The sequence below is a fragment of the Anomaloglossus baeobatrachus genome, chromosome 10 (genome assembly GCF_048569485.1).
Source record: "Anomaloglossus baeobatrachus isolate aAnoBae1 chromosome 10, aAnoBae1.hap1, whole genome shotgun sequence".
Lineage (NCBI taxonomy): Eukaryota > Metazoa > Chordata > Amphibia > Anura > Aromobatidae > Anomaloglossus > Anomaloglossus baeobatrachus.
In genome coordinates, this window is record NC_134362.1 from 33,231,100 (window position 1) to 33,252,936 (window position 21,837).

At 48.0% G+C, this 21,837-nt stretch overlaps 1 protein-coding gene across 1 annotated transcript in view; it reads left to right on the plus strand.

Annotated features, from left to right (window-relative positions):
• DKK3 (dickkopf Wnt signaling pathway inhibitor 3) overlaps positions 1–21,837 on the plus strand; it is a 61,980-nt gene that overhangs the window by 31,370 nt on the left and 8,773 nt on the right. The window contains exons 5-6 of the mRNA XM_075325696.1: positions 15,083–15,175; positions 15,526–15,664. Coding sequence (XP_075181811.1) covers positions 15,083–15,175; positions 15,526–15,664 — 232 coding nt within the window. The remainder of the gene's footprint in view (positions 1–15,082; positions 15,176–15,525; positions 15,665–21,837) is intronic.

The following is a 21,837-nucleotide window of genomic DNA, read 5'->3' on the forward strand; positions in this document are numbered from 1 at the left end:
CGGGAGTACAGCAAGCACAGGCACCATGTAGACCTAGTTTCCCTTCCCAATTTGAAGGGGGGTGTGGGACACCACTGTTAAAGCCAGAACAGTATGGGCAGGTGCGGGATGGATGGCAGATAATGCATTCAGTCTGTTTTCCAGCACCACCCTGTCTTCCACACTAGCCAAGAGTCTGGAGCACACAATCCTCACCAGGGGTAGACATATGTTTCACAGGGGCCCAAAACTTAAGGGGGTCCATTTACACCTCAAAAGCAGGTAGAATTGTACATTATGATGAACTATTGGACTGCAAAGATCACATATGCTATTTTTGCACAGGGGCTCTTTTCTGTATGTGTCCACTTGTGATCCTCACATTGATCCTCCTTCCTCCCACCCTGGCTAGTCTCAGGAGACAAATAATCCCACACTTGGACACTCTGAGGAGCTCTTTACCTGTCCATTTATGGCTTCTTCTGGCCTCTCATCGTGCATGTTTCAAGACGGATATGAGGAGATTGTGTGCGTTGATTCCCAAATATTTGAACAGCCATGGTCACAAAAAGACGATGGGGGAGAAAGGCATTACTGTCTCAAGAGGTGGATGTTGATGAGACAGAGTTGCTAACAAGTCATGTTGTTAAGTTAACAAGTAAGGAGGAGGACCAGAGTGGGTAAGTGGAAGACGAGGTGGTGGATGATGAAGCCACTGACCCAACCTGGTAACATGGCATGCAGAGCAGGAAGCAGGAAGAAGCAGTGGCGTTGCCAGAGGGAGAAGGCAGGCAACTGTTCCCTAGAGCACCCACACACAACAATTTCCCCTGCCAAAGATTAGGTGTTGCCCAGTCTGGTGCATTTTTACATAAAGTACAGATGACAAGAAAACAGTGATTTGCAACTTGTGTCGTACTGACATTAGCAGGGGCCTGACCACTACCAGCCTGACCGCCACCAGCATGCTCAGGCAGATGTAATCCAAGCACCTGACAAGGTAGGATGAATGCCTGGGTCCACAATCAGTGTCTTCAGGTGACACCACTGCCTCTTCCCCGTGCTATGTGCTGGGCAATCCCATGTCCAGGACACAGGTGCAGATCCCTCCCATCTTGCACCTGTCGTTGAACATCAGCAACCACATCCACTACCTTGTCTCAGTGCAGCAGTCAGTTGTCTCTACCCCAGGCCCTGGAACGCAAGTGGAAATATCCAGACACTATCCAAACACTAAACAGCCACATTTCCAGACTGTTTGCCCTGGAAATGTTGCCATTTAGGGTGGTGGACACTGAAGTTTTCCACAACCTGTTGGTGGCGGCCGTCCCTTGGTACTCGGTTCCCAGCCACCACTATTTCTCCCGGTGTGATGTCCCCGCCTTACACAAGTACATGTCGCATATCACCAATGCCGTGACCAACGCAGTTACTGGGAAGGTCCACTTAATGACTGACACGTGGACAAATGCTTGTGGCCATTGATGCTTCGTTTCCCTGATGGCACACTTGGTGAACCTTGTGGAGGCCAGGACCAAGTCAGATCCTGGGACGGCACACATGCTACAGACGGTGAGGATTGCGGGCCCTAATTCCATAAGAGTTTCCTACACCGGTTCCTGCACCCTCTCATCCTGCTCCATCCTCCATCTTCTAATTGTCATCTTGGAGCATTTTGTCAATATCAGTCGGGCGATGGAAGGACTGCAGCACTGCCTTGGTGAAGTGGCAACAGGATGTAAAATCTTTTGGTAACAAACAGCACTCCGCCGCAGAGTTGTTGAAAGGTCTAATAGACCAGACAGATCTGTGGCTCTCGGTGCTGAACCTCAAACCAGGCATGGTCGTAACCTGGTGGAGTTTCTGAAGCTCGGCAAGCTGCCACATGTACCATGCCTGGCCCACTTGCTTAACTTAATGGTTCAGAAGTTTCTGAAAACATACCCAGATTTGCCTGAGCTACTAGTCAAGGTACGCCGAATATATGCCCATTTCCACAAGTCACCTTTAGCTGCTGCCGGTCTGGCAGTGCTGTAGTAGCACTTGCACGTGACCCCTCACCGATTGGTGTGCGAATGGCCCACACAGTGGAACTCAATATTACAAAAGTTGGCAAGGCTTTGTGCGCAGCAGGGGGCAGTAGTTGAACACCAGCTCCAACCTCCCCGTCGGTTTTCCGATCAGCCTCTGCACATAAGAAGCGATGAGCAGGTATGGATGGCTGACATCTGTGAGGTTCTCCAAAACTTTGAGGAATCAATCTAGATGGTGAGAGGCGATGAAGCCATAATCAGTGTAACTATCCCGATTCTGTGTCTACTCAAATACTCACTACTCACAATAAAAGAGGAAGCTTTGCTTGTGCACCAGGTGGAGATGGAGGAAGAAGGTACACAGGGAGATACTACCCAACTTCATCTCATCTTCACTGTGCGGACTGGGTGATAATGAGAAGGAGGAGGATGAGCAGGGGCAAGAACAAAAGATGATTGTCTATGCTACAGAGGGTACAACCCACACTAACTTCATCGTCTGTTCAGCATGGATGACCTGAGGAAGGGGTGGAGGGAGGAGGAGATTACGGAATGGCTGCTGGAGACTGGGGAACCTCAAATGGAGTGGCCGACACTTTCTTTGACCTGAATCTCATGGAAAACCCAAGAGACCAACTGAGTCACCATGTAACTCTGTACCCCAGAACCTCAATGACCTGAGGGCTGCTGTCACGAGGGTACCACGATGGAGAGTGGTCCCTCCTATTGTTGGTGTCAGGAGATCACAGAGCAGGGCTTCATACACACTTGCTTAGGTTAATACTGCCGGCTGAGGAGATTCTCCTTTATCTAGCGCTGCTAGGGTTAAGTAGATCCTCTGGTCTCCTGAACTCTGAATGAAAGCAATAGCGAGCTGTTCTCTATTGCTAATTAGCTCTGCTATAAAGACTTCCCTCCTAGCTCAGGTAATCGCTGGTGATAGTTTCTGCTTAGCTTGCCTCTAGAGGGAACCCATGAGCTGAAGACCAGGAAGCCATACAGAGAACATTTGCTATTTGAAAGCTGGCTTGAGTTTTTCCCATCCTTAGTCCTTTTTGGTCTTTCCCCCTGGTCCATTATTACCTCTCGTTGTTTGGAGTGCTTTGTAAGATTGCTGTTTATTTTACCCTTGTCTGTATTATCTTCTCTGTATCTTTAATCTAGGGTTTGACTAGCATTCCTAATGCCCTGCTCACTAGACAGGGCTGAGACCAGGGAAAGACAGGGATCGGCACGTGATCGGCGACGGGGTGAAAAAACCTGTATAAGGAAGGTAGGGAGAGCAGAGATCAGCCTCAGGTAAGTTTAGGAGGTGACCTTGCTCCCCTTTCTCTAAAACCAAACATCCCTAATTTTTGTGAGTAGTGTATGTAATTCGGCAGGCATTGGTGTCACTGTGTATGACAGCGCTCCATGTGATGCCCTAACTCTTGAGACGACTGGCATAAAATAATGAGCAAACTCTTCAGGAGGGGATGAGAGGCTGTTGGAAGATCCATAACGGGCCTTGGGGAATATAAGCAGGCACAAGTGACGATGAAATATCCAACATCCCCATTGTATATGGTATAGCTATCGCTATATGACCCATATACAGTGTGTTCACCCATATCCTGTCCACCGCCATTAACATGAGAACGGCGGCAGCTATAGGCATAGAAGTGGTGTCTAGGTATAGTAAAGTAGCCATGCGCTACGTAATGAAACCACCTATAGTGCCACCTGGTGGAAAACAACGGAGTTAGCATTTTTATCTTGAAAACGGAACGAGATAGAGAAAACAAGTGAATTAAAAAATTGTAGGGCATCATAAAATTCAATACGAATCGACACCTTCCATACAGAAATGCTATGATATGAAACCCATGACCCCCTAAAACATTGAATGCTGGTCACGCATATGGCGCTCATTTAACTTTGATGCTCAAAGTCGCCCCCGTCAGCTGCAATGCACATCTGGACTCTGGACAGCATACTGTATCTTGCTGCACGTTGTGCAATATGGTAGGTGACACGTTTGCACAAGCATCTGTGATACGTCGTTGTAGGTCCTGCAATGTTGGTGGAGGGGTCGCATACACCTGCTGTTTGATGTGACCTCACAGAAAGAAGTCTAATGGGGTCAGGTCAGGTGAGCGTGGAGGCCATTCCACACAAGCACCATACCCAGTGACTTGTAGGAAGGTCTCCATGAGGTATCGCTTCACGCCCGCAGCCTTGTGAGTTTTACATGTTCTAATCATAGCATTTCTGTATGCATGGTGTCGATTCGTATTGAATTGATGATGCCCTACAACTTTGTAATTCGCTTTTTTTCTCTATCTCGTTCCGTTTTCGAGATAAAAATGCTAACTCCGTTGTTTTCCACCAGGTGGCGCTATAGGTGGTTTCATTGCGTAGCGTATGGCTACTTTACTATACCTAGACACCACTTATATGCCTATAGCTGCCGACATTCTCAAGTTAATGGCGGTGGACAGGATATGGGTGGACACACTGCAGAGTGACTATTGAACGCAGATTGCTGCTTAGGATTTAGGGCTCATTCAGACCTCAGTAATTTTCTTGTGCGAGAAAACAACCTGTCCGAGTTTCATCAGTGATTTTTTTTATTTAATCCAAGTTTCGCCAGAGTTTTCATGGGGTCTAAATTTTTAACCGTCAGAGTTTGGTCCCAGTTTCATCAGTTGTTCCCAGATGAGAAACAAAAAAAGTTTCTCTACCTTCTCGTACCTAGCACTTAGATGGCGTTATTTTTATTTTTCCCCGGATCCATAGACTTTGCATTGGCAATTTTGACTTGGGTCAATATTGGATATGGTTCCATGATTTTGTGCAAAACATTTGTTCCCAAAAGTGAATGTGAACAGTCCCAATCACTATTGGGTGCTAGTACGAGGGGTATCCGTGAAAAACACGGATCGTACTCATACGCAAAAAATGGACGTCTGAATGAGCCATTAGGCAGATCTATGAATCCACTGACTACATGATGAGATCTTATCCATAGGGGAATTAGATTCCTGACCCCTAAGTGCAGAAAAGAAATCAAGTGTATAGTTTCAGTGTGAATATAATTCTGCGCTCACACGACCAAAGGTCTCCAGCCTCAAGCTAAACAGCCTCTCCGGGTAGACAGAGCTGCTGGCAGTCAGTACATCACTGATCCTGTTACACAGACATCTGAATTCGGCCTTAGGGTATATTCTTGTCACGCAGTCCAACAGCAGATGACCAGCTCCACTGACATTTTTGTGTAAAGGAACGATAAAGGTAAAATTCCAGTGTGCAAAGGGACAAAAATGATATAGCTGAGTAGTAGAAAAATACCAACTGGCCAGAGGAATGCAGATTTTGTTGCCCCCTGACCGAACCTACTGCTGGTTCTGCACCTATGCACCGAGCCGGATACCTGACCCTAGGGATCCCTAATGCTGGTCCCTCACCACCCTAGATAGGTTCCTCACCTATTGTATGTGCCGAGCCGGATACCTGACCCTAGGAATCCCTAAAGCTGGTCCCTGGGGTCCCTCACCACCCTAGATAGGTTCTGCACCTATGCGCTGAGCTGGATACCTGACCCTAGGAATCCCTAATGCTGGTCCCTGGGGTCCCTCACCACCCTAGATAGGTTCTGCACCTATGCGCTGAGCTGGATACCTGACTCTAGGAATCCCTAATGCTGGTCCCTGGGGTCCCTCACCACCCTAGATAGGTTCTGCACCTATGCGCCGAGCCGGATACCTGACCCTAGGTATCCCTAGTGCTGGTTCCTGGAGTCCCTCACCACCCTAGATAGGTTCTGCACCTATGCGCTGAGCTGGATACCTGACCCTAGGTATCCCTGGTGCTGGTCCCTTGGGTCCATCACCACCCTAGATAGGTTCTGCACCTATGCGCCGAGCCGGATACCTGACCCTAGGTATCCCTAGTGCTGGTTCCTGGGGTCCCTCACCACCCTAGATAGGTTCTGCACCTATGCGCTGAGCTGGATACCTGACCCTAGGGATACCTAGTGCTGGACCCTAAATAGGGAATGGATGGGATGAGCTCTTCGTCAACCTCACTAAACAACTATAATGTAAAGCTACCACTAAGGGATGCAAGGACTCAGGAAAGATGAAGAGCTCCTAAGTGCAGTAAGACAGAAGCCCACTAGAGGTCACTAGCACAAGTGCAGGGATAGTTGATCAAGCCAAGGTCTATGCCGGGATGTGGCGTCTTTACAGAAGAGTAAGCAAGCCAAAGTCACATGGAAGCAGGGGGTCGGAAACCAGGAGGTCACGTCAGGAGCTGGAGGGGAGCAGCGCCGTAGTCAGAAAACACACCAAGGTCATAGGCCGGGAGGACAAGTAAGTAAAGAGGAGGGAGCAGAGGTGGAGACATGGCACAGAACAAGGGTCAGGACAGAGAGGTCAGACGAGACGGGGGATGGAGGTCAGGGAGAAGAGTACTGGGCAGCGGGACTTGATCAGAGCAAACTCACAGGAACCAGTCCACTTGTGACTTTTAGGATCGCTACTTCCAATAGGTGGCGCTGTGCTAGAGTTTGTCTCCTTTACTGGAGAGACAATAGGAACCAGTTATGCACGCGGCAGGGCAGGAACTATTACTGGGCGGCGTCCCGGAGGTAACGACACCAAGGTATAGTGGCGTGATCTCCGGAACGAGGCACAACCAGACAGGCCCCTCCCATCGGACCTAACACCGGAGACAAAATGCATGCACTGGCTCTGCAGAGTCAGAGCCATGCTGAAATCATGACATATAGAAGACACAAGGGGGACACACAGAGGGAAAAGTATGAACTACTTTAGTTTTCATTAGATGACTCAGGTAGTTCAGCAAAGATTTCAGCAACGATACCACAGAGGAAAACAAGCCACCTACTTGCAACCAAGGCTAAAAGGAACTGAAAATGTCACCAGCACCAGTCCAAGAAAGTAATGGGTATTTAAACCCCCAAGGGAATACTGATGATCAACAACTGGGTGGAAGTCGAGCTCCTGCTGCGTCCAAAAGGGGGAGAGATGAAAACCCAGCAGTAAAGCCTATACCAATGTATACTGACAGCACTAACAATGGAAAGTCAGGGAGCATTCTTTGCAGGTAAATGCTGTGACCTTCTACGGCCAGAAACCACATGACTCTGTTTTCAAGTTACACAGTGTCCCCGTAAAATTTGTGGGAATTACAAGGTTATCCAGTCCGCATGTGCCCAATGCACTACTAGTTGGGCGTCTGTAATAAAGTGGCCACTTGATGTGCACCATTGTACGGGTGAACTCTATGAGAAAGATCACATTGCAGTTCTCAGCGCCGTCAGATGACTTGTTCTTGCCCCGGGAGCCCCGGAGCTGCTGCCAGGTTGTGTTTGTTCTCGTACGACAAAGAATATCCGTAGAGATTTTGCCTTTGGTTCTTTTCTTTTATTTGTTACATTTCAGGAGCTCATTAGAGACTGAGATCCGAGGAGACAGAGAATCCGTGCATGATACACTCAATAATCAGCGCTGTGTGCCTCCAGTCATCACCTCACTGCTAATATCGTTATATAATGTGCTGGAGCCGTGCCAATACTGAGCTTTACTGATCTTGATTTACAGCCTGTCTAATACTCCAGTCACATCCAAAGCTGCATTCACCATAACTTCTCAGGCTGCATTAACCTGACCTGCACTGAGCTTCCATGTGATAATCACCATTCTGCTCCAAACCCTCGTGTAATTATCGCCCTATCCTGAGCCGAGCCCCCGTGTGATAATCACCATGTCCTACACTGAGCACCATGTAATCTGTGCCCTGTCCTGCGATAAGCCCTTGTGTAATCTTTGGCCTGTCCTGAGCTCCTGTATGATCTTTGCCCTGCCTGACCCCCTGTGTAATCTTTGCCCTGCCTGAGCCTGTATGATCTTTGCCCTGCCTGACCCCCCGTATGATCTTCACCTGCCTGACCCCCCGTATGATCTCCGCCCTGCCTGAGCTTCTGTAGGATCTTTGCCCTGCCTGAGCTTCTGTAGGATCTTCGCCCTGTCTGAGCCCCTGTATGATCTCCGCCCTGCCTGAGCTCCTGTATGATCTCCGCCCTGCCTGAGCTCCTGTATGATCTTCACCCTGCCTGAGCTCCTGTATGATCTCCGCCCTGCCTGAGCGCCTGTATGATCTCCGCCCTGCCTGAGCTCCTGTATGATCTTCACCCTGCCTGAGCCCCTGTATGATCTCCGCCCTGCCTGAGCTTCTGTATGATCTTCGCCCTGTCTGAGCCCCTGTATGATCTTCGCCCTGTCTCAGGCCCTGTATGATCTTCACCCTGTCTGACCCCCTGTATGATCTCCGCCCTGCCTGAGCCCCCGTGTGATCTTTGCCCTGCCTGAGCTCCTGTATGATCTTCGCCCTGCCTGACCCCCTGTGTGATCTCCGCCCTGCCTGAGCTTCTGTATGATCTTCGCCCTGTCTGAGCCCCTGTATGATCTTCGCCCTGTCTCAGGCCCTGTATGATCTTCACCCTGTCTGACCCCCTGTATGATCTCCGCCCTGCCTGAGCCCCCGTGTGATCTTTGCCCTGCCTGAGCTCCTGTATGATCTTCGCCCTGCCTGACCCCCTGTGTGATCTCCGCCCTGCCTGAGCCCCCGTGTGATCTTTGCCCTGCCTGAGCTCCTGTATGATCTTCGCCCTGCCTGAGCCCCTGTATGATCTTCGTCCTGCCTGAGCCCCTGTATGATCTTCGCCTGTCTGAGCTCTTGTATGATCTTCGCCCTGCCTGAGCCCCTGCTGTATGATCTTCACCCTGCCTGAGCCCCTGTATGATCTTCGCCTGTCTGAGCCCCTGTATGATCTTCGCCTGTCTGAGCCCCTGTATGATCTTAGCCCTGTCTGAGCCCCTGTATGATCTTCACCTGCCTGAGCCTCTGTATGATCTGTGCCCTGCCTGAGCTCTTGTATGACCTTTGCCCTGTCTGAGCTCATGTATGATCTTTGCCCTGCCTGAGCCCCTGTATGATCTTCGCCCTGCCTGAGCTCCTGTATGATCTTCTCCCTGCCTGAGCCCCTGTATGATCTTTGCCCTGCCTGAGCCCCTGTATGATCTGTGCCCTGCCTGAGCTCCGGTATGATCTTTGCCCTGCCTGAGGTCCTGTACGATCTTTGTCCTGCCTGAGCCCCTGTATGATCTTCGCCGTGCCTCAGCTCCTGTGTCATCTTCGCCCTGCCTGAGCTCCTGTATGATCTTCGCCCTGCCTGAGCCCCTGTATGATCTTCACCCTGCCTGAGCCCCTGTATGATATTCGCCCTGCCTGAGCCCCTGTATGATCTTCGCCCTGCCTGAGCTCCTGTATGATCTTCACCCTGTCTGAGCTCCTGTATGATCTTCACCCTGTCTGAGCTCTTGTATGATCTTTGCCCTGCCTGAGCTCCTGTATGATCTTTGCCCTGCCTGAGCTCCTGTATGATCTTCACCCTGTCTGAGCTCTAGTATGATCTTTGCCCTACCTGAGCCCCTGTATGATCTCTGCCCTGTCTGAGCTCCTGTATGATCTTTGCCCTGCATGAGCCACTGTATGATCTTCGCCCTGTCTGAGCTCTTGTATGATCTTTGCCCTGTCTTAGCTCTTGTATGATCTTCGCCCTGCCTGACCCCCTGTGTGGTCTTCTCCCTGTCTGAGCCCCTGAATGATCTTTTCCCTGCCTGACCCCCTGTGTGATCTTCGCCCTGCCTGAGCCCCTGTGTGATCTTCGCCCTGCCTGACCCCGTGTGATCTTCTCCCTGCCTGAGCCCCTGTATGATCTGTGCCCTGCCTGAGCCCCTGAATGATCTTTGCCCTGCCTGACCCCCTGTGTGATCTTCGCCCTGCCTGAGCTCCTGTATGATCTTCGCCCTGCCTGACCCCCTGTGTGATCTTCGCCCTGTCTGAGCTCCTGTATGATCTTCGCCCTGCCTGACCCCCTGTGTGATCTTCGCCCTGTCTGAGCTCCTGTGTGATCTTCGCCCTGCCTGAGCTCCTGTATGATCTTCGCCCTGCCTGACCCCCTGTGTGATCTTCGCCCTGTCTGAGCTCCTGTGTGATCTTCGCCCTGCCTGAGCTCCTGTATGATCTTCGCCCTGCCTGACCCCCTGTGTGATCTTCGCCCTGTCTGAGCTCCTGTGTGATCTTCGCCCTGTCTGAGCACCTGTATGATCTTCGCCCTGCCTGACCCCCTGTGTGATCTTCGCCCTGTCTGAGCTCCTGTGTGATCTTCGCCCTGCCTGAGCTCCTGTATGATCTTCGCCCTGCCTGACCCCCTGTGTGATCTTCGCCCTGTCTGAGCTCCTGTGTGATCTTCGCCCTGCCTGAGCTCCTGTATGATCTTCGCCCTGCCTGACCCCCTGTGTGATCTTCGCCCTGTCTGAGCTCCTGTGTGATCTTCGCCCTGTCTGAGCACCTGTATGATCTTCGCCCTGCCTTGCACAGATCTTTTTTCGGAATCAGATGAGGCTTGTGGCTCCTGATTTGCTTGTTTGCAGTAGCCGCCTGCCCTCGGGCTTATAAATGACTCAGTGTCTGCTCTGTGGATGCTTAGCTACGTCCTGTATGATGCTGCCAGCAGCTAGTGGTCTGTGCTCAGCCAGAAATACATGGGTAATCTCATCACAGGGAGTATCTACATCTGATCTAAAAGTGTCATCCTAATCATACTTTACAAGTCATAATCAATCAAGAGGAAGAAGCGGAGAAAACACATTGTATTGTTCCCTGCTGTCAATCATTTCAGGATGGGAAGTGCAAGACAGTGGAGGAGGAAAATGCAATCTATTGTTCTCTGTTATCAGCAATTTCAGGTTAGGAAAAGGCTTCAGGAGAGGAAGCTGCAGACTATACTTTCCTAATGACGTAGTGATGGCAGAGAATTGTTCACCCGGGTAAATATATACATATATTTTTTTTTAGAATAGATGTCCTCGCTTGGATTGTATCTCGTTCCTGCGGCTGCCGAGTCCCAATAATAGGAGACATGTAATCGCTTTATAGTTGCTGGTACATCGTGTACTTGGCGATTAGATAAAAACCGGGGGATACAGGAATTGTTTTATTTCTTTGCTCGCCTCTCATAATGGAAGATTTACCAGAAGGGGAGAGGACGGTGGGACCCGCTGCTTCCTGGGTCCTGAGCTACAAAGTTGCTAAATGTTGCAACCGCCAAACCCGGCGCCATTGTTTTTGACCGCTACAATTTGTGCCCCATCTACAATAAACTACTATTCTGTGCAGTAGCCAGTCTTATTTTCTGCAATTCAGACCCTATTCACTTCAATAGGAGCTGCAGTACCCAGGAACGGCCACTATTCAGAGTGTGGCGCTGCGCTGTTTAGGCTCCACTGACTTGAATACTAGATGAATAAATCTGTATCAATTGAGCGCCACCTAGTGGCGGATAGACAGAATCGTTATTATTAACACTAAATACAAAATAAATAAATAAATGAAAAAAATAAAGCAAAATCAAAATAATTTAACTTCTTGTCCTAGATTTGCACAGATAATACTGCTATACTCTGCTGGCTGTGCTGGCGCTGACAATGGAGGCCTCCTGGCTGCCGTTATATGAACATCTCATTCATGTACCCTATGGAAGGTTTATTTGTGTGTACTGGCATTATTATTTATGTATACTGGATGGTGGCATTAATTATCTGTTCAGTATGGCAGTGATATATGTACTGGATGGTGGCATTAATTATGTGTTCAGTATGGCAGTGATATATGTACTGGATGGTGGCATTAAATAACTGCACAGTATAATAGCGTTATGTGTAATGGATTTTAGCATTCTGTGTTCAGTTTGGCAGTTAGTTATTTGTACTGGATGGCGGCATTAATTATATGTACATTATTGCAGTGTTATGTGTACTGGATGGTGTCATTATGTGTTCAGTATGGCAGTGATATATACTGGATGGTGGCATTAAATAACTAGTGTTATATGTACTGTATGGTGGTATTAATTCTATGTACATTATAGCAATGGTATGTGAATTGGATTGTGTCATAAATTCACTGGACAGTATGGTACTATCATATGTATTGGATCGTGGCATTGTATGTACAGCATGGCAGAGTTATTTATGAGCAATGGATAGTGGCATTACATATGTATACACTATGGCAATGTTATTTATGGATACTGGATGGTGGTAATAATAATGTGTATAGTATTGCAGTATTATTTATACCGGATAGTGGTATTATGTGTGCAGTACGGCAATGTTATTTAGATGTACTGAATGGTGGTATTATCTATACAGTATACCAGCAATACTTAGTGTATAGCAGCATTATTTATTTCTGCTGTATGGCAGCATTCGTTATGGATACACTCCAGCAGCATCAATTACATGTATCTTTTGTAGCATAATCTACATATACTGCTATACTAGATATACATACGGTGACATTTTTATTACTGCTATATTGAACATACACTGAACAAAAATATAAACCAACAGTTTTGTTTGTGCTATGAACAAAAAGTCTTTATCTCTCAAATATTGTTCACAAATTTGTCTGGATCTGTGTTAGGTGAGCGCTTCTCCTTTGTCGAGATCTATCCACCTCACAGGTGCGGCATATCAAGATGCTGATTAGACAGCATGATTATTGCACAGGTGCGCCTTAGGCTGGCCACAATAAAAGGTCACTCTAAAGTTTTATCACCCAACACAGTGCCCCTGAGCTGACTGCAGGAATATCCACCAGAGTTGTTGCTTGTGAATTAAATGTTCATTTCTCTACCATAAGCCGCCTCCAAATGTGTGTCAGAGAATTTGGCAGAAGATCCAACCGGCCTCACACCCGCAGACCACGCGTGACCAGCCCAGGACCTCCACATCCAGCGTCTTCACCTCCAAGACCGTCTGAGACCGGCCGCCCGGACAGCGGCTGCAGCAATCGGTGCAAAACCAAAGAATTTCTGCAGAAACTGTCAGAAATGGTCTCAGGGAAGCTCCTCTGCTGCTCGCGGTCCTCATCGGGGGTCTCCACCCGACTGCAGTGCGTCATCGGAACCGACTTGAGTGGGCAAATGCTCACATTCAATGGCGTCTGGCACATTGGAGAGGTTTCTCTTCACGGATGAATCCCGGTTTTCACTGTACATGGCAGATGGCAGACTGTGTATGGCGTTGTGTGAATGAGCCATTTGCTGATGTCAGTGTTGTGAATGGAGTGGGCCATGGTGGCGGTGGGGTTATGGCACAGGCAGGCATGTGTTATGGACAATGAAGACACGTGCATTTTATTGATGCCATATTGAATGCTCAGAGATACCATATGAAGATCCTGGGGCCATTGTTGTGCCTCATCCACGACCATCACCTCATGTATAACGCACGGCCCCACGATGCAAGGATCTGCACACAATTCCTGGAAACTGAAAACATCCCAGGTCTTGCATGGCCGCAACTCACCAGACATTTCACTCATTGATCATGTATGATGCTCTGGATTGGCGTATATGGCAGCGTGTTCATGTTCCTGCCAATATCCAGCAACTTCACAGCCATTGAAGAGGAGCGGGCCAACAATCCACAGGCCACAATCACCAACCTGATCAACTCTGTGCGAAAGAGATGTGCTGCACTGTGTGAGGCAAATGGTGGTCTCACCAGATACTGACCCACTGGATCCCCTAACACAATAAAACTGCAAGGTTTAGAGTGGTCTTTTACTATGGCCAGCCTAAGGCACACCTGTGCAATAATCATGCTGGCCAGCCTAAGGCACACCTGTGCAATAATCATGCTGGCCAGCCTAAGGCACACCTGTGCAATAATCATGCTGGCTAGCCTAAGGCACACCTGTGCAATCATCATGCTGGCCAGCCTAAGGCACACCTGTGCAATCATCATGCTGGCCAGCCTAAGGCACACCTGTGCAATCATCATGCTGGCCAGCCTAAGGCACACCTGTGCAATCATCATGCTGTCTAATCAGCATCTTGATTTTCAACGCCTGTGAGGTGGATGGATCTCGGCAAAGGAGAAGCGCTCACTAAAACATATTAGACAAATTTCTGAACAATATTTGAGAGAAAAAAGACTTTCGTATACATTGAAAAAGTCTTAGATCTTAGAGCTCATGAAAAATGAAGCAAATGCAAAAGTGTTGTTTTATATTTTTGTTTAGTGTATATTGAAGATTTCTGCATGTAAGTTTTCCTTTTATATACATAATTCAGATGCAAAAGAATAGAAACGTCCAGCATTAAGAGACTGACAAATATATGACTGAGGATAGATCATCGATGGATATATCACTGATGGCTATATCATCAACGGATAAATCACTGATGGATATGTCGTCGACAGATATATCACTGACAGATATGTCCCTGATGGCTAGATCACTAACATCACTGATGGATATGTCACTGATGGATATGTCACTGTTGGATATCACTGATGGATATGTCATTGACAGATATATCACTGATGGATATGTCACTGATGGCTATATCACTGATGGATATGTCACTGATGGATGTCACTGATGGCTATATCACTGATGTATATATCACTGATGGATATATCACTGATGTATATATCACTGATGGATATGTCACTGATGGATATATCACTGATGTATATGTCACTGATGGATATGTCACTGATGGATATGTCACTGATGGCTATATCACTGATGGATATGTCACTGATGGATGTCACTGATGGATATGTCACTGATGTATATATCACTGATGGATATATCACTGATGTATATATCACTGATGGATATGTCACTGATGGATATATCACTGATGTATATGTCACTGATGGATATGTCACTGATGGATATGTCACTGATGTATATGTCACTGATGGATATGTCACTGATGGATATGTCACTGATGGATATGTCACTGATGGATGTCACTGATGGATATGTCACTGATGTATATATCACTGATGGATATGTCACTGATGTATATATCACTGATGGCTATGTCACTGATGGATATGTCACTGATGGATATGTCACTGATGGATATGTCACTGATGGATATGTCACTGATGCTCCTCACATTTTTTTCATTATAGGATTGCATCGTGGACGAGGACTGCAGACCCGGAAATTACTGTCATCTATCAAGCATTAACTACAAGTGTCTGCCATGTAAGGAGGAGGAGATGGTAAGAATGGAGGCGTTCTGGGAATATTTACTAAGATGAGAACAGTAAATGCAATACACCAGTTACATCCAGAGCTGCATTCACAATTCTCCTAGCTGATACTTTTTTAAAGCCCTTTGGTCAGAATTTTTTTTATTTTTAATGTGCAATTTTGGATGTGAACAGAGAAGAGGAGAACAACTGGTGTGGAACCTCAGACACCGGAAGATTGTTTTAAAAAATAGAGAAAAAAAAGTGACGAAAAAATGAAGTTTGACTTTTCTAACATTATGTAGCGATTTTCCCCGGGTTTTATGTGTTTGCCGCATCCTGTGGTTGATTTCTCATGAGCGTTTCTCTTGGTTCTGCAGTGCACGAGGGACGGGGAGTGCTGCGGGGGCCGGCTGTGTGTGTGGGGGCAGTGCAGAAAGTCCCCCAAGGCTCAGAGCGGGACAATCTGTGAAGCTCAGCAGGACTGCGGCCCCGGACTGTGCTGCGCAATGCATACAAGTAACTATACACTCCGGTCTGTCTCATAGGATGCTGGATTCAGAATTATCAGCAGCCGAACAGTTAATCATGAGTCTTTAGATCACTTCTTTTACTCTAATCACATCCAAAGCTGAATTCAGAATTCCTGTAATGCTTTCAGGATCGGAACACTTTTCTGTTTTTTTGTTCCACTTTTTCAGCGCTATAACTTTATTTTTGCATAAAGATAGTCATACTAGAGCAATTTCTCAACACAGAAATACCAAACTGTATGCTGCTCATGCTAGCAACATCTCCTATGAAGCCTGGCCTGTGGCTGGGCTACAAAGGAGAACAAAGATGGCGGCAATGAGGGTCCATCGACACCCTGCATGAATACTTCGCTGTCCAAGATAGACAGCACCATGTAAATGGTTAAACACGAGCAGGAAGCTGCTGTTAGAGGCAGATGCTGTCTGTATAACCTACCAGCGCTGTGGCCCTAGGTGTAACGATTAATCACAGAGATCATGACTGGGTCCGGCGGTGGAGGGATCCCACCCAACTGCTTACATCAGCTGGAGGAAGGTCTGAGGACACACATTCGGATGAAATGTATCGCAGCACAGAGACCCATCAGGTCCCTGCACCACTATACACAATGGCGGCCACTCAGAGGGTGGCAGCTGATGCTAACGTGACGAAACTGGGGACACATAGCAGTGACATCATGAGCCAGGACGTGCACACTGATTCCAGCTGTAGAAAAGGACACCGTGCGGCGGGGGAAAGGAAATAGGTGGCTAGAATGTTTTTTGGGCTTTTTTTTATGCAGAATGGGGAACACACACACATATTATACTCGTATATTTTATATATATATATATATATATATATATATATATATATACAGTTAGGTCCAGAAATATTTGGACAGTGACACAAGTTTTGTTATTTTAGCTGTTTACAAAAACATGTTCAGAAATACAATTATATATATAATATGGGCTGAAAGTGCACACTCCCAGCTGCAATATGAGCGTTTTCACATCCAAATCGGAGAAAGGGTTTAGGAATCATAGCTCTGTAATGCATAGCCTCCTCTTTTTCAAGGGACCAAAAGTAATTGGACAAGGGACTCTAAGGGCTGCAATTAACTCTGAAGGCGTCTCCCTCGTTAACCTGTAATCAATGAAGTAGTTAAAAGGTCTGGGGTTGATTACAGGTGTGTGGTGTTGCATTTGGAAGCTGTTGCTGTGACCAGACAACATGCGGTCTAAGGAGCTCTCAATTGAGGTGAAGCAGAACATCCTGAGGCTGAAAAAAAAGAAAAAATCCATCAGAGAGATAGCAGACATGCTTGGAGTAGCAAAATCAACAGTCGGGTACATTCTGAGAAAAAAGGAATTGACTGGTGAGCTTGGGAACTCAAAAAGGCCTGGGCATCCACAGATGACAACAGTGGTGGATGATCGCCGCATACTTTCTTTGGTGAAGAAGAACCCGTTCACAACATCAACTGAAGTCCAGAACACTCTCAGTGAAGTAGGTGTATCTGTCTCTAAGTCAACAGTAAAGAGAAGACTCCATGAAAGTAAATACAAAGGGTTCACATCTAGATGCAAACCATTCATCAATTCCAAAAATAGACAGGCCAGAGTTAAGTTTGCTGAAAAACACCTCATGAAGCCAGCTCAGTTCTGGAAAAGTATTCTATGGACAGATGAGACAAAGATCAACCTGTACCAGAATGATGGGAAGAAAAAAGTTTGGAGAAGAAAGGCACACCACATCCTCTGTAAAACATGGTGGAGGCAACGTGATAGCATGGGCATGCATGGCTTTCAATGGCATTGGGTCACTTGTTTTTATTGATGACATAACAGCAGACAAGGGTAGCCGGATGAATTCTGAAGTGTACCGGGATATACTTTCAGCCCAGATTCAGCCAAATGCCGCAAAGTTGATCGGACGGCGCTTCATAGTACAGATGGACAATGACCCCAAGCATACAGCCAAAGCTACCCAGGAGTTCATAAGTGCAAAAAAGTGAAACATTCTGCAATGGCCAAGTCAATCACCAGATCTTAACCCAATTGAGCATGCATTTCACTTGCTCAAATCCAGACTTAAGACGGAAAAACCCACAAACAAGCAAGACCTGAAGGCTGCGGCTGTAAAGGCCTGGCAAAGCATTAAGAAGGAGGAAACCCAGCGTTTGGTGATGTCCATGGGTTCCAGACTTAAGGCAGTGATTGCCTCCAAAGGATTCGCAAAAAAATATTGAAAATAAAAATATTTTGTTTGGGTTTGGTTTATTTGTCCAATTACTTTTGACCTCCTAAAATGTGGAGTGTTTGTAAAGAAATGTGCACAATTCCTACAATTTCTATCAGATATTTTTGTTCAAACCTTCAAATTAAACGTTACAATCTGCACTTGAATTCTGTTGTAGAGATTTCATTTCAAATCCAATGTGGTGGCATGCAGGCCCAACTCGCGAAAATTGTGTCACTGTCCAAATATTTCTGGACCTAACTGTATATATATATATATATATATATATATATATATATAAAAAATCAGGAATGGGCCCAGAATAAAGACATGTATAGCAGGATGGGGGGTGGCGTAATATATATATATATGTATGTATGTATGTGTATATATATATATATATATATATAAATAATCAGAGATATATACCAGGATGGGCCACATACTGTATATACCAGTTATATACCAGGATGGGAGACATATATATACAAGAATTGTGGGCCATATGTACCAGGATGTGTCACATATACAGTATACTACGATAAGGGACATGTATACTAGGATAGGGTTACATATAAAACAGATATATAGCAGGATGGGAGCCATATCTACCAGGATGGTGGGCCATATATGCCAGGATGGACCACATGTATACTAGGATGAGGGAAATATTTACCAGGATGGGAGATATACCAGAATATGGGGATGGGGCATATGTACTAGGATGTGTCACATATATACCAGGATGGGGTTACATACAGTATATATCAGATATATACCAGGATGATGGACCACATATATACTAGGATGAGGGACATATTTACCAAGATGGGAGACATATATACCAGAATGAGAGATATATACCAGAATGGAGGGGGCATATATGTACCAGGATATGTCACTGTCACAAACCACCGGGGGGGTCACTCAGAAATCCCCCGCGCTGGCTACCAGTACGTCACAATCGGGGGGTAGCAAGGGGGCGTCCCCCTCCTTTATACCTCCCGACCGACAGACAGAGCACGTGACGCGCTCTCTAGCGCCCCTCTTATAGTCAGGCCAATTATGGAATTGCCCGACCATAAGCAAGGAGGCCGCTATACTACTTATGCCGATTATTGAAGGGCCCCCGGCGAGAGAAGGGTATATATTCCCCCGACCTCCGCGGGCGGAATATATAATATCTTCCCGAATCTCACTGGCCTCCCCACAATAATCCTTGGCACAACTCGCTGCCACCAACCGCTTCACGGTAACTATTAGCCGAACACACAGACGTGGGATTCAAGATCGAGATAACAGAACAGCCCAAGATTAATTATATAATTTAATCGCCTAACGCACACTAGAAACTACAATATATACAATAGGGAATCTACAGAATATACATATGTCAGAGTACAGTTACAGATAAAGCATGGGTTACAAACAGGTATACAATTACATCAGTTACCTTGTGTGTCTGGCCACAGGGGGGCGCTGTAGACCAGGTTTCCAGGAACTCCCTCACAGGTCTTTCCCAACCAGGCCCCCGAGCAGAAGAACACTGGAAAATGGCCGAAGTAGGGTTATCAACCTGGGCAAATCCAGGTCCCCTCCTACCTTAGTGACCTCACAGGGAGCACTGCTCCACCCCTGGCTGGAGTTATGGACAAATTCACAACATGGAATATGGGCCATAACTTTGCCTGGGAGCGTCGTAGGCGGACGCCAATGCTCTCATTGTGACAGTTATGAATTTAGCTACAGAACGAGGGGACTCATGACCTGTCTACGAGTTCCCATATGGCTGATATCACGCCTGGGGTATTTCCCAAGCTCCCCCTTCCATAAAAAAGGTGTGCCAGCATCGTCCGCCTGCGCAAACACCATTTTTATGGTTGCCATATTTATCGGAGATATGGCTTGCGAGATATGAACCATTTTTTACTGGAGTCGTTCTGTCTGGCTACTTCCAAGCCTTGCTAATGAGATACAACTCTGGTTACAGGGTGACGGCAGGGAGTCATCCTGGGTCCATTGTCCTCACATCATCTCATCTCCATATCAGAGGAGATGGCTGTTGGAGGTGTAAGTGGGATGTGACACCTTCACAGATGCTGGACATTTGAGCACAAGAAGGGAGGGGGGGCACTGCCAGGGAGTGATGAGAGCAATTATGACTTCTAGTCATAATTCCTCTTCATATCCCAGGATTTACCTCACACCTCCCCCCTTTTGAGGGCGCTAGGGGGCAGCACACTCCGGTGTTCCCCCGTGCGCCCGTCCGCGACCTCTCCTTGTCGGGACAGCCCGTCTGCGTTACCGTGGTCACGGCCCCTTTTGTGGCGAATGGTGAAGTCGTATTGCTGGAGCGCAAGGCTCCACCGCAACAATCGCCCATTCGTCCCAGAGACGGTGTGCAACCAGCTGAGGGGATTGTGGTCCGTCTCCACGATGAAGTGGCGCCCGTATAGATAGGGTTGCAGACGCTGCAGGGCCCACACTATGGCCAGGCACTCCTTCTCCATCGTGGAATAGGCAACTTCCCTTGGTAACAGCTTCCTGCTCAGGTACAAGACTGGGTGCTCTTGGCTCGCAGAGTCCACCTGGCTGAGCACCGCACCGAGGCCGAAGTCACTGGCGTCGGTCTGTACTACAAACGGCCGCGTGAAGTCGGCTGCCTGTAGCACGGGCGGGCTGGACAGGGCGTCCTTTAGGGCCCGGAAGGCTGTCTCGCAGTCCACTGTCCAATCGACTGCAGAGGGCAGCTTCTTCTTGGTGAGGTCCGTCAAGGGCTTTGCCAGGCTACTATAGCATGGAACAAACCTCCTATAGTACCCAGCGGTCCCCAAGAAGGACATCACCTGCTTCTTGGTCCTGGGGGTGGGCCAGGATGCGATGGCCTCCACTTTCTCAGGCTCGGGCTTCAGCGTTCCCCCACCTACCCGGTGACCGAGGTACTGGACCTCGCTCATGGCCAGCTGACACTTTCCCGGCTTGATGGTCAAACCTGCCCGGTGGATCCGCCTGAGCACCTGTGCTAGATGCTCTAGGTGGTCCTCCCAGGTGGGACTGAAGACGGCAATGTCATCCAGGTACGCGGCCGCGTACCCTTCAAGTCCCTTGAGCAGGGTGTTGACCATCCGCTGGAAAGTGGCAGGGGCATTCCTCATCCCGAATGGCATCACCGTGGACTCGTACAGTCCAAATGGGGTAATAAAGGCAGAGCGTTCCCTGGCCTTGCGAGTCAGGGGGATCTGCCAATATCCCCGGCTCAGATCCATGATGGTCAGGTACTGAGCCCCGGCCAACTGATCGAGCAGGTCATCGATGCGTGGCATTGGGTACGCATCGGCGACCGTGACCGCATTGAGCCCCCTGTAGTCCACGCAGAACCGAGTGGTTCGGTCCTTCTTAGGGACGAGGACTACAGGCGAGGCCCAAGCGCTGTTGGATGCCTGGATCACCCCCAGGTTCAGCATCTCGTCAATCTCCTGGCGCATGTGTTGCTGCACCTCCAGGGAGACCCGATATGCTGAACGCCGGATCGGGGGATGATCCCCAGTGTCCACGTGATGGACAGCCAAGTCAGTCCTTCCGGGCTGGTTGGTAAACAACCCCCGGAAGGGGTGTAGGGTGGCCCACAGCTGGGACCGTTGGTCCTCCAAGAGCTGGTGGCCAACCTCCACATCCTCAATGGATCCGCCTGCCCTAACCTGGGCTAGCATATCCAAGAGGGTTTCCGCTTCTCCCTCCTCGGGCAGGTTGCACACAGGGAGTGCGCATGCCTCCCGCTCATGATGTGCCTTCATCATGTTCACATGGAAGGGCTTCCGCCTTCCACGGGCGGGGTCCAGGGTGACCAGGTACGTTACAGGGTTGAGCTGCTGGTACACGAGGTATGGGCCTTCCCAGGCTGCCTGAAGCTTGTCCTGTGGTACGGGGACCAGTAC